Source organism: Lissotriton helveticus, chromosome 1_1, assembly GCF_964261635.1.
Source record: "Lissotriton helveticus chromosome 1_1, aLisHel1.1, whole genome shotgun sequence".
NCBI classification, from domain to species: Eukaryota; Metazoa; Chordata; class Amphibia; order Caudata; family Salamandridae; genus Lissotriton; species Lissotriton helveticus.
In genome coordinates this window covers 373,138,160-373,150,041 of record NC_136057.1, presented here as the reverse complement: position 1 = coordinate 373,150,041, position 11,882 = coordinate 373,138,160, and the positions used below count along the sequence as shown (strand labels likewise).

The following is an 11,882-nucleotide window of genomic DNA, read 5'->3' as shown; positions in this document are numbered from 1 at the left end:
GAGTGAGAGGGAGTGGAGTGAAGTGAGTGAGAGGGAGTTGAGTGAGTGAGTGAGTGAGAGGGAGTGGAGTGAGGGAGTGGAGTGAGTGGAGTGAGTGAGAGGGAGTGAGAGGGAGTGAGTGGGAGTGGAGTGAGGAGTGGAAGTGAGTGGAGTGAGTGAGAGGGAAGTTGAGTGAGAGGGAGTGAGTGAGAGGGAGTGGAGTGAGTGAGAGGAGTGGAGTAGTGAGTGGAGTGAGTGAGAGGGAGTGGAGTGAGTGAGAGGGAGTGGAGTGTGTGTGAGAGAGGGAGTGGAGTGAGTGAGAGGGAGTGGAGTGAGTGAGAGTGAGTGAGAGGGAGGGAGTGAGAGTGAGGGAGTGAGTGAGTGAGAGGGAGTGGAGTGAGTGAGTGAGTGAGAGGGAGTGGAGTGAGGGAGTGGAGTGGAGTGAGTGAGAGGGAGTGAGTGGGAGTGGAGTGAGTGGAGTGAGTGGAGAGGAGTGGAGTGAGGAGTGGAGTGAGTGAGAGGGAGTGGAGTGAGTGAGAGGGAGTGGAGTGAGTGAGAGGGAGTGGAGTGAGTGAGTGAGAGGGGGAGTGGAGTGAGTGAGTGAGTGAGTGAGAGGGAGTGGAGTGAGGGAGTGGAGTGAGTGAGAGGGAGTGAGAGGGAGTAGAGGGTGGGAGTGGAGTGAGGGGAGTGGAGTGAGTGAGTGAGAGGGAGTTGAGTGAGAGGGAGTTGAGTGAGAGGGAGTGGAGTGAGTGAGAGGGAGTGGAGTGAGTGAGTGGAGGGAGTGGAGTGAGTGAGTGGGGAGGGAGTGGAGTGAGTGGGAGGGAGTGGAGTGAGTGAGAGGGAGTGGAGTGAGAGAGAGGGAGTGGAGTGAGTGAGTGAGTGAGAGGGAGTGGAGTGAGTGAGAGGGAGTGGAGTGAGTGAGTGGAGTGAGTGAGTGGGAGGGAGTGGAGGGAGTGGAGTGAGTGAGAGGGAGTGGAGTGAGTGAGAGGGAGTGGAGTGAGTGAGTGAGTGAGAGTGAGTGAGAGTGAGTGAGTGAGAGGGAGTGAGAGTGAGGGAGTGAGTGAGAGTGAGGGAGTGAGTGAGAGTGAGAGTGAGTGAGGGAGTGAGTGGAGTGAGAGTGAGTGAGTGAGAGGGAGTGGAGTGAGTGAGGGAGAGGGAGTGGAGTGAGTGGAGTGAGTGAGTGAGAGGGAGTGGAGTGAGTGAGAGGGAGTGGAGTGAGTGGAGTGAGTGAGTGAGAGGGAGTGGAGTGAGGGAGTGGAGTGAGTGAGAGGGAGTGGAGTGAGTGAGAGGGAGTGGAGTGAGTGAGAGGGAGTGGAGTGAGTGAGAGGGAGTGGAGTGAGTGAGAGGGAGTTGAGTGAGTGAGTGAGTGAGAGGGAGTGGAGTGAGGGAGTGGAGTGAGTGGAGTGAGTGAGAGGGAGTGAGAGGGAGTGAGTGGGAGTGGAGTGAGGGAGTGGAGTGAGTGAGTGAGTGAGAGGGAGTTGAGGTGAGTGAGGGAGGAGTGGAGTGAGTGGGGGGGGGAGTGAGTGAGTGAGTGAGAGAGTGAGGATGGAGGGGAGTGGAGTGAGTGGGTGAGTGGAGGAGTGAGAGGGAGTGAGTGGGAGTGGAGTGAGTGGAGTGAGTGAGTGAGAGGGAGTGGAGTGAGGGAGTGGAGTGAGTGAGAGGGGAGGAAGTGAGTAGAGAGGGAGTGGAGTGAGTGAGAGGGAGATGGAGTGAGTGAGTGAGAGGGAGTGGAGTGAGTGAGTGAGTGAGTGAGAGGGAGTGGAGTGAGGGAGTGGAGTGAGTGAGAGGGGTGAGAGGGAGGTGAGAGGGTGGGAGTGGAGTGAGGGAGTGGAGTGAGTGAGTGAGTGAGAGGGAGTTGAGTGAGAGGGAGTGAGTGAGAGGGAGTGGAGTGAGTGAGAGGGAGTGGAGTGAGTGAGTGAGTGGGAGGGAGTGGAGTGAGTGAGTGGGAGGGAGTGGAGTGAGTGGGAGGGAGTGGAGTGAGTGAGAGGGAGTGGAGTGAGTGAGAGGGAGTGGAGTGAGTGAGTGAGTGAGAGGGAGTGGAGTGAGTGAGTGAGAGGGAGTGGAGTGAGTGAGAGGGAGTGGAGTGAGTGAGTGAGTGAGAGGAGTGAGTGGAGGGAGTGAGAGAGAGGGAGTGGAGTGAGTGAGTGAGAGAGAGAGGAGTGGAGTGAGGAGAGAGAGGGAGTGGAGTGAGAGAGAGGGGTGGAGTGAGAGAGGGGAGTGGAGTGAGTGAGAGGGAGTGAGAGTCAGTAAGAGTGAGTGAGAGTGAGTGAGAGTGAGTGAGTGAGTGAGAGGGAGTGGAGTGAGTGAATGAGTGAGTGAGTGAGTGAGTGAGGGAGAGTGAGTGAGAGGGAGTGGAGTGAGTGAGTGAGAGGGAGTGAGTGAGTGAGAGGGGAGTGGAGTGAGTGAGTGAGAGGGAGTGGAGTGAGTGAGAGGGAGTGGAGTGAGTGGAGGAGTGGAGTGAGTGGAGTGAGTGGAGTGAGTGAGTGAGAGGGAGTGGAGGGAGTGGAGTGGAGTGAGTGAGAGGGAGTGGAGTGAGTGAGTGAGTGGTAGGGAGTGGAGTGAGTGGGAGGGAGTGGAGTGAGTGAGTGGGAGGGAGTGGAGTGAGAGGGGAGAGAGTGGAGTGAGAGAGAGAGAGGAGTGTGAGGAGAGAGTGAGTGTGAGGGAGAGAGTGGAGTGTGAGGGAGAGAGTGGAGTGTGAGGGAGAGAGTGGAGTGTGAGGAGGAGAGTGGTGAGGGAGAGAGTGGGTGTGAGGGAGAGAGTGGAGTGTGAGGGAGAGAGTGGAGTGTGAGGGAGAGAGAGAGTGGAGTGTGGAGTGTGAGGGAGAGAGTGGAGTGTGGAGTGTGAGGGAGAGAGTGGAGTGTGTGGAGTGTGAGGGAGAGTGTGGAGTGTGGAGAGTGTGAGAGGAGAGTGTGGAGTGTGAGGGAGAGTGTGGAGTGTGAGCAGAGGTGTGGAGTGTGAGGCAGAGTGTGGAGTGTGAGGCAGAGTGTGGAGTGTGAGGCAGAGTGTGGAGTGTGAGGGAGAGAGTGGAGTGTGAGGGAGAGAGGAGTGTGGAGTTGGGTGAGGGAGAGTGTGGAGTGTGAGGGAGAGTGTGGAGTGTGAGGCAGAGTGTGGAGTGTGAGGCAGAGTGTGGAGTGGGAGTGTGAGGCAGGTGTGGAGTGGAGTGTGAGGCAGAGTGTGGAGTGGAGTGTGAGGGAGAGTGTGGAGTGGAGTGTGAGGGGGAGTGTGGAGTGGAGTGTGAGGAGGAGTGTGGAGTGGAGAGTGTGGAGTGGAGTGTGAGGGAGAGTGTGGAGTGGAGTGTGAGGCAGAGTGTGGAGTGGAGTGTGAGGCAGAGTGTGGAGTGGAGTGTGAGGCAGAGTGTGGAGTGGGAGTGTGAGGCAGAGTGTGGAGTGGAGTGTGAGGCAGAGTGTGGAGTGGAGTGTGAGGCAGAGTGTGGAGTGGAGTGTGAGGCAGAGTGTGGAGTGGAGTGTGAGGGAGATGTGGAGGGAGGTGTGAGGGAGAGTGTGGAGTGGAGTGTGAGGGAGAGAGTGGAGTGGAGTGGAGTGTAGAGTGGAGTGAGAGAGCAGAGACTGACTGACTCAGAGACTGAATACTGACTGACCGAGAGACTGACTGGCTGAGAAACTGACAGAGGTGACTGGCTGAGAAGTGACTGGCTGAGAGAGAGAGTGACTGACTGACTGACGGAGAGAGGAGTGACTGACTGACTGACGGAGAGAGAGTGCTTTTTCGAAAGTTTTAAAGTCTTATATTGTGCTAGTATTTTAACCTTATTATTGGTCTAACTCGTACCTTTAGTGTTCTTGTTTCCTTTAATACATGTTGTTCCTGCGCCCAAAAACCTGCGAAGCATTTTTTCATACTCTACAAATAAAATAATTGAATCAAATAAAGTTATTCGATGGCAGGCCAGGCCTTCTCTTGAGATTGTACTTTTTTCCAACAGATATTTATGTGACCCGTGAACTGTATAGCACTCTGTTCTTTACCAATCCTTTTTGGAAACTGAAATAACCTTTCCTGACCATTATGGGAGGAGAACTTTTCAGGGTTTGCCCAGTGAAGAAACGTGTCAAGTTCTTCGAGCAGGCTTTTTTTTTATCACCTACGGAACACTAAGGCGGCACGGAAGTATCTAAGATGTTAAATCCTAGCTGACTATAATCTTGCATAATGTTCTGTTATGCCATTTACAACCTTTTGCACACATTTGTGCTTTTCTGTTAGTGGAAAGTCATTGTCGGTGCCTTTCCAGAGCCCCATGGCTATCAGTACGGTTAATAAAAAAGTGACTTGGACTACAGCCCACGCTTTCTATTAACGGTATGGATTGGATATTTGTAATCACTAGATTTTTTCTTGTCCTACTTGCAAATAGACTTGGGTGAACTATTACTGGTCGTCATTGCTGATGTTCCACTGGATCTTATATCCTCGGAGGGCATATAAGGAAAAAGAAGCTAGTGGGTATAGAGAAGTTGCAGGGTCATGCTGGAGCTGTGGTCCGGCCTATTTTCTGCCAATGCACGTGCGCTGTACTTGTCACTTTTGAAGGTTGGCCACTAAAGGCATATGAAGGGAAAAAGGAAGTAACAATGAAGGGTTCAAGTACATATCTTGATATGGTGTACTTAGCATTTAAAATAAATGGTGGTTGAGGGGTTAGATTTATCTTGTGGTGTTTTAGAACACTGAACATGCCACTATTAGTAATGGTGAGTCGAAGCAGCAGATTAATGAAATAGGCCAACGAATAATACAGGGAAATGTATTCCTGCCCAAGTACAGGACTCCAGCAGACAGGATAGAGTGTACTGTCTTTATCTGTTAGGGTTCCATCTAATAGAGATGGTCAAAACGGCTGGTTGGTAAACTATACTTCAGATTATCAACCCAGTGGAATAACCTTAAACTGAAGGATAATGGGCCGTGAATAAACTTCCAAAAGATTAAGAAAGGGCCCTGAGAACATGATGGAATAGACCAAGTGTATGAAAACAACACAGCAGAATGTGGGGAATAAACGATAAAGTGAAAGTATAACCAAGACCCTGCAACCCATAATGAATTAGAGGGCAATTACAAATCAGGAGATCTTTTTTTTTTTTTGCTTATGTTTTTTTTTTTTACTTTCTCCTATTTAGATTGTAGTACTGTTTTGTTTGTATGGTTCCTTGTAAAGAGATCCAATGCTCCCTGGTGTGGATACACTGTGAACATCTTTCAAACAAAGAGAATTGTTTGACTATCTGTGATGTATTTCAGTTTATTGCTTTTTTGTTGTTGCAGGGTTGGAGAATAGAGATTATCCTGCAGGAACACTCAGCTCTGGGGTTGGAGTTCTCAAGATGGGACGATTTCAGGTAAGAGCAACTTATTCTATTTTATGATCTGACTTGATAGTGCAGCTGTCGCCAAACAATAATGTAAGCATTACTAGAGAGGGGTTTTGGTTCCACCCACATATTGAGAGCCAGGAGTATGTTTTGATTGGGCAGACGTTGTGTGCTTCCACAAAAAAATGCTTTCCCTCCACGGCGCTATGATCATTTTTTTGCTCACCCTGCTGCTTTTCTTAGATAATTAGATAATCGATGTTGTTTTTCTCTGGCAGTAGCACAGTTGGGAGGAGGCATTCATTAACTTATATATATTTTTATGTCTGGCTTGACAGTGCAGCGGTCATCTGACCTTTCAACCAACAGCAATATTCTACAGTTCTTTGCTTCCACAAAAATGCATATATATTCCCATGCTATTTACTTGTGCTGCTTCAAATTACCATGCAACATTCCTTTAAAGCCAGACCTATAGACATTGCCTAAGCTTATTTTGTAAATTGTTTTAGCAAGTGTTGGGATTCTACTGAAAATCCCAAACGTCAAGGAAAGATAACCCTGTAGGTGGCCCTTCTCTCACAGTCGCACCATCTAGGAGTGCCTAATTTTCCCCCAGAAAATGCCATTCGGGAAATCCGAGAGGCAGGGAATTTTTTCCCTGATTCCTGATTTGGAATTGCCTTTAGGCATCCCAGTTTTCCATCTCTGAAGACGTTTGCAGCTACATGGCCATAGTTAAGTTAAAGGGTGATTTCTGTTTGAGACTTCTCTGGATCCTTTCCTGACAACATGAGTGGTCTCTCAAATTGCTTGCTTCACCATCACTGTTTTAAAGAGGCGTGTGGAGAAGTGCCAGATGTTGGCTTTTGAGGCATATGTCACAATGTTTTTCATTGTTGTGGCAAGATAAATGCTCAGTATCAGAACCTCAAAGATGAGCTTCAAACAAGGTCCTTGTGATCTGTGACTCAGACAGATCTGAACCCTTAAAATATGGTTCATGGCACTGGCTGCTTCAAAACTTGGTTGGCTTTACCTGAGCCTAGCAACAGCAGTGGACAATTCCCACTAAGCTTAGACATTATAATCCATAGTTGTCAGAGCCTACACATCTTTTTCACTGTTATGAGAAGGACACCCTCTAAGAGAAGACTTAGTCTTCATGATGGAGTGTGAAGTCTACATGGTTAAATCACTTCCCATTTCGGCCACAAAGATTCTCAAGCAAAACTTCTTCACACAATCTTAGGATTTCACTCTCTATTTTTACCCTTGATGATGTCCCCATGTTTAATGACAAGAGGCACATCATGTAACCTCTGTTAATTTTAGACCCTGCAATGTCGAATATCCTTGTCGTGCCTATATCTTTTTTTGTTTGCTTCCAGGTCTTTTGCAATTACTCCTATATCTTTGAATGGTTCAGAAGAAATACAGGGCTAGAAGGTTGGATCCTCATTTTTTAGTAAATGCCCCACCGTTAGATTTACTTATAGTATTGGCATTACAGAAGACGTTACCATTGTCTTCATACTGCATAGCTTGTCCAGAAAAGGAGATAAGTCATATGGATGTTGCAGTGAACAATTTTGTATCTTGTTGATCACAACAGTGAGCTGAAAGTGCCACAGGAATGTTTCACAAGTATGACAAGTCATTATGGGAGTTTCTTGAGCATCTCATTGGCTACCCAGAGATTTACATGAAGGATATATTCTATCAAAATGGAGCATGAATGATCAGAAAACACCCAATTAATATATTTAATATTAATACTGGATATTGTCATGCTGTTGCCTTGTGGACCGCTTACAGAATGAGACTTGCAGACTCTGTTGTGAGTGACCCACAAAAACTCTGAATCTGCAGATCTAAAAAGATTCAGTGTGTGGATAGAACACAATTGATGAAATCATTAAGATTAAGACATTGAAAAGCATAGGTTTTGAGGAGTAATAGTAAGAGTTTATAAGATTCTAAAAAAGGAAAATTAGGAAGGTATTCATTAAAGTCCTATTCAAACATCCTGTCATCATCAAGCACGGAAGTTATCAGAAAAATTAAAACCGGGATAATCTACTATTGGCACCAACTTGAAAACTCCAGCATCCTAATGTAATGACCTGCTCCCTTTGGTTTTGAGCACCTAGGTGGGTGTAGGCTCAGAAACCAGTATTCAGTGTGTCAAGATTAACAAAAGATACAAAGGTGCCTGAAATTCCCAGAATGGATGTTTCACAAATTGAAGTGTGTGTCCCTGAATATCATGCTGCTACAATTTGAGTGGTAGGTTTCCTCCAGGCAAAAAGTGCAATTGAAAAAGGCACCAAATCACAGAAGGACCAAGGACTTTGCGAAAGATACTTTATTGTAGGAAAGAAGATTCCAGCTCTTTGTGGTGTGACACCCAGCCAACGAATAGATGAATAAAGAATGTTAGCGTTCGAGCACTTTTGACCAAGGAGGCTATATGTATATTTTCATATTCCTGTTCACAAAAAAACATAAGATGTTCTTGAGACTTGTAGTAAACAGACCTGTTCCAAGCAGTGTGTGGTTGTAGATGCATGTGTTGCATACTTCTGCCATCTAGTGTTGTGCCCGTGTATTTATTTTATTTTATTTATTTAATTAATTGAAAGGTTTTAAGAAGTGCGAACATGACCAGTCAGGGTGTCCGAGCATTGTACACAAAGCATGCAAGATAAACTGGGAAAGGTAGCAAATTGAACATGTAGGTAGTCAGGCAAGTAGTAACACAAGAACAATCCAGGTAATAGAAGGTAACATGCAGAACAAATGCATCATTGAACGTTAAAACAAAGCTGTAAACCAGAAGTAATAGTTAGTACGGGTGGCTTCCGGTCTATCATTGCTGGTAGCTATTCAGGAGCAACCCTTTGACTTCTTTTTTTAATGTGGCAATCGAGGGGATAGTTCGGATTTCTTGAGGAAGAGAGTTCACCATTCTCAGACAAAGACCAGAGAAGGCTTGCTTTAAAGTTCTCTTCTTATTGAACGTTTGTGGTTTAAGCAGTAGATTAGTAGAGTTTCTTAAGGATCGATTCACACCAGATAGTTTGTTTTGTTTGCCAGGTAAATTGGAGTGTTATGGTGAAGCGCTTTGTGCGTTGAGCAGGCTATCTTGAAACAAATCCTTGCTTCGACGGGGAGCCACTTAAGATTAATTAAGTCTGGAGTAATGTGCGCACATTTTCTTGAACCTGTGATGAGTCTGGCCACAGAGTTTAGAGTAGCCCTTAACGGGGCCAGTTTGGCTTTGGGAAGTCCAGCCAGAGTAACTATTCTGTTTCCGTAATCTAAGCAGGAGATAACTAAGGATTGGACAGGAAGGGTTTGATTTTCCTTAATGTGTCGAGTTGGTGATTAGCTTCTCTAGTTTTTGCACTGATGTGGTCATGGAATCTACAACATGAGGAGTGCAGTTGAGGGCCGTTAGTTGTTTGAGCCAGTCCTCAATTAGTTGTATAGTGTTTGTGAGGGGAAATCAGTTGGAATTCGTTTTTTATTTACTATAAGGCGATTGTGAGTTAACCAAAGTTGAGAGTTATGATGTCATTGTGTGTAGACGTTTTCATGAACTATTGTGTATCCTCTGCGTACATGTGGGAATGTATGTTCGATTGATTAGTTCATAATTTCGGTGTGAGGTTCAATGAACAAGTTGTAGAGCGTGGGTGATAGTGCAGATCCATAAGGCACTCCATTTGAGACAGTTACTGTTGTAGAGGGAATGGTGGACTTGAACTCTTTGAGTTCTATTATGTAGGGACGAGTCAAACCTGGTCCTGATACCCCATCCTTTTTTCAAGTAGCTCAAGCAAGTTGTCATGTTTGAATGTGTCAAACACTGAGGAAAGATCAAGGCTGAGTAGGCAACTTTCATTTTCTTCCAGGAGTCTCAAGGCGTTGTCAACCATGTTTGTCAGTCCAGTTTCAGTTCTATGTCCCGATCTAAAGCCTGCTTGAAATTAGTCAAGGAGTGGAAATTGTTCTATATGATTACAAAGTTGTGTGTGTACGCATTTCTCAAATAGTTTGTCTAAAGTCATGATTTTGGAAATAGGTCTGAAGTTATTAGGATCAGTTGGCACTGCGGTAATCGTGAATCAGTCCTTGCAGGAGAGATTTGTGGCCAATTTTAGACCAGCATGGGACCACAGAGGATACAAGTTCCTTGAAGAGATTGGCAGGAGGCGCATCATTGAAATGATTTGAATGTTTTAATGAAGATATAGTTTTGAGTAACTCTACATCGTCTGGGTGTATAAAGTTATTCCACATGCCTGATTTTCAATATAGTAATAAATAGAGCAAGAAGAAGGGGGACTCATCTGGGGTAGAGAAGAGGCAGTGGGCTGGGCCGCAGAGTGCATTTTTGGTGTGATGTGTAGTATTTCTAGTTTGATCTTTCTTGTCTTTTCAATGAAGCGTCCAGAAAATTCCACGCTGCTAGGGGTTAAGTCATTGAGTGTAGAGTGGTTAGATTGCTGTTTGGTTCAAACAATTCTTTCAACCTGTTTTTGGCATAGTAGAGCTGTGACCTAAAGTGAGCAGTTTTGACACTGCGGCTATGTTTGTTATATGTAGTTCTGGTCAACCTCAGCTGCTTAATGTTTGTTATGGAGGGAGAGTTTCTCCATGACCTCTCCGCCTGCCTTCGGTTGTGTCTTTCCTCATTAAGGGAGCAGTTGAGCCAGAGTTTGGAAGGTTTGTTAGGAATTCTTTTGAGTTGTTATGGTGCAATTGAGTTGAATATATTTTTCATGGAGTGGCTGTAGTGTTCTGTGAGGTCATCCACATTTGTCAGGTTAGGGGGTGGAGGAAGTAGGTTTTTACTGATCCTGGTTAGCTCCTTTAAATTGATGTTCCTCATGTATTGTGACCATTGTTTAGCCTTATGAGGTTGTCCTTGTGTGCACATCACACTTTCCAAGATCCAAAATGAAATTAGATAATGATCTGACCAATCACAGCTTGATTTGTCATCCAATTGAATAATGGGAATAGCAATGATTAAATCAAGGGGTGGATCCCTTGATGTGGGTAGGTTAATTGCAGGGCTGGATGAAGTTTAGGTCAGAGATGAAGGCCTTGAAAGTGCACAAAAGGCACAATTTGCGTTGTTCCAGCGTAAGTTTAAATCACCTAGGAAGATATGATTAAGGGGTTGGTCAGAGTTGAAGGATATGGTATACCTTAATTTTTGTACGAAGAATAGATTGTTACCAGGGGAGTGATAAATCATGGAGAATGAAAACTAGATTGTCGTTCCAGTTTTTAATGCCCAGGTGCTCACAAGTGGACTTCAAATCTTTTTTGTGTGTCTTAGGGTAAGAGATGATCTAAAAATGCAAACTTTGCCACCCCACCTCCGACTTACCAAGGCCTATCTAATCTGATGATGTCATAGTCTGGGGAATTAGAATGTTTGCATTACAAGTTGTTTTTCTTTTTCGAAGAAGCTTTGGGTCATGGGATGATATGTGATTCCTCCCTTAGTCCACCAAGTGCATAAACTCAGACTTCACCCTCAGATTTTTTTTTTCTGCATCGTGTTCGGAAGAGTTATGTAATAACTCTAAGATCGACATGTTCCCATCTCTCTCCAGCTCAGCTGTTCAATAACTGTGACACAGACAATCGGAGAAAAATCTTTTCAGTTTGACATTTAGCAAAGTGCGATAGAAATTTAGAAGCAAGATGATCATGCAAGGGTCTGGAGTCTCAGTGATTTCTTCATCTCCAGTACAAAAACTCAGAGAATGTGCGCAGGTACGTGGTGATGGATTGAACAATCTCCAATGTTTACCCACAGCACAAATCCAGGAACCCTTTGACTGATCACCATTGCATTTGCAGCCTTTGCCTTTTTTCTCGAGCACAATGAGGCCTCCTGTGAGTGTGACAAGAAAATGTCAAGGTACTAGAGGGAAAGGCGTTGGACGCATCTATGCCTACCAGATGCCTTTATAAAGTATGTGGCCTGGTGCCTAAGGTCACCAGGACTCTAGCACGCACAATGAATTCAAATTCTCCAATAGTATATTCAAGTCAGTTTTATCGAATTATTTAGAGTAAAGCATCACAAGTTCATTCGTTGTCATACATGAATTATGTACACAATAAACAATTGAATTTCCATTGTATCACTGTTTGCATATCATTGTTTGCAAGAATGATACTAAATAATATATACAATAAAAAACCCAATGCATTTCGGGGCTGAAGCCCCTTCGCCAGGGGTCTGTTAAAAGAAAAAAGAAAAAGAGGAAGAAAAAGAAAAAGAAACTCAGTTACTTTCAATGCCTTAGAGGAACATGTGATTTCTATATTTTATGCAACTTAACAATTCTTACCACGAGTATAGGGTCAACGACTTCTTATTGAGGTGATTAATACTGTATAACAACGTGACATCTAAAGAAAAAATATCACTTTAATACTTATGTTTTTAAGAAATGCAGATTTCTTTTAGTTATCTAACCTAGAAATGAGTTTACCCAAGCCTTCTACACCAGCTGGGTGTCTGCAACGAAATATATT

General features: G+C 45.0%; 1 protein-coding gene across 6 annotated transcripts in view; it reads left to right on the top strand.

Annotated features, from left to right (window-relative positions):
• The window catches only part of WNK1 (WNK lysine deficient protein kinase 1), a 1,347,111-nt gene that overhangs the window by 1,113,765 nt on the left and 221,464 nt on the right, over positions 1-11,882 (top strand). For all 6 annotated transcript variants that reach the window (XM_078673696.1, XM_078673699.1, XM_078673700.1 and 3 more), the window contains one exon: positions 5,266-5,339. In XM_078673696.1, the coding sequence (XP_078529822.1) occupies positions 5,266-5,339 (74 nt within the window). The remainder of the gene's footprint in view (positions 1-5,265; positions 5,340-11,882) is intronic.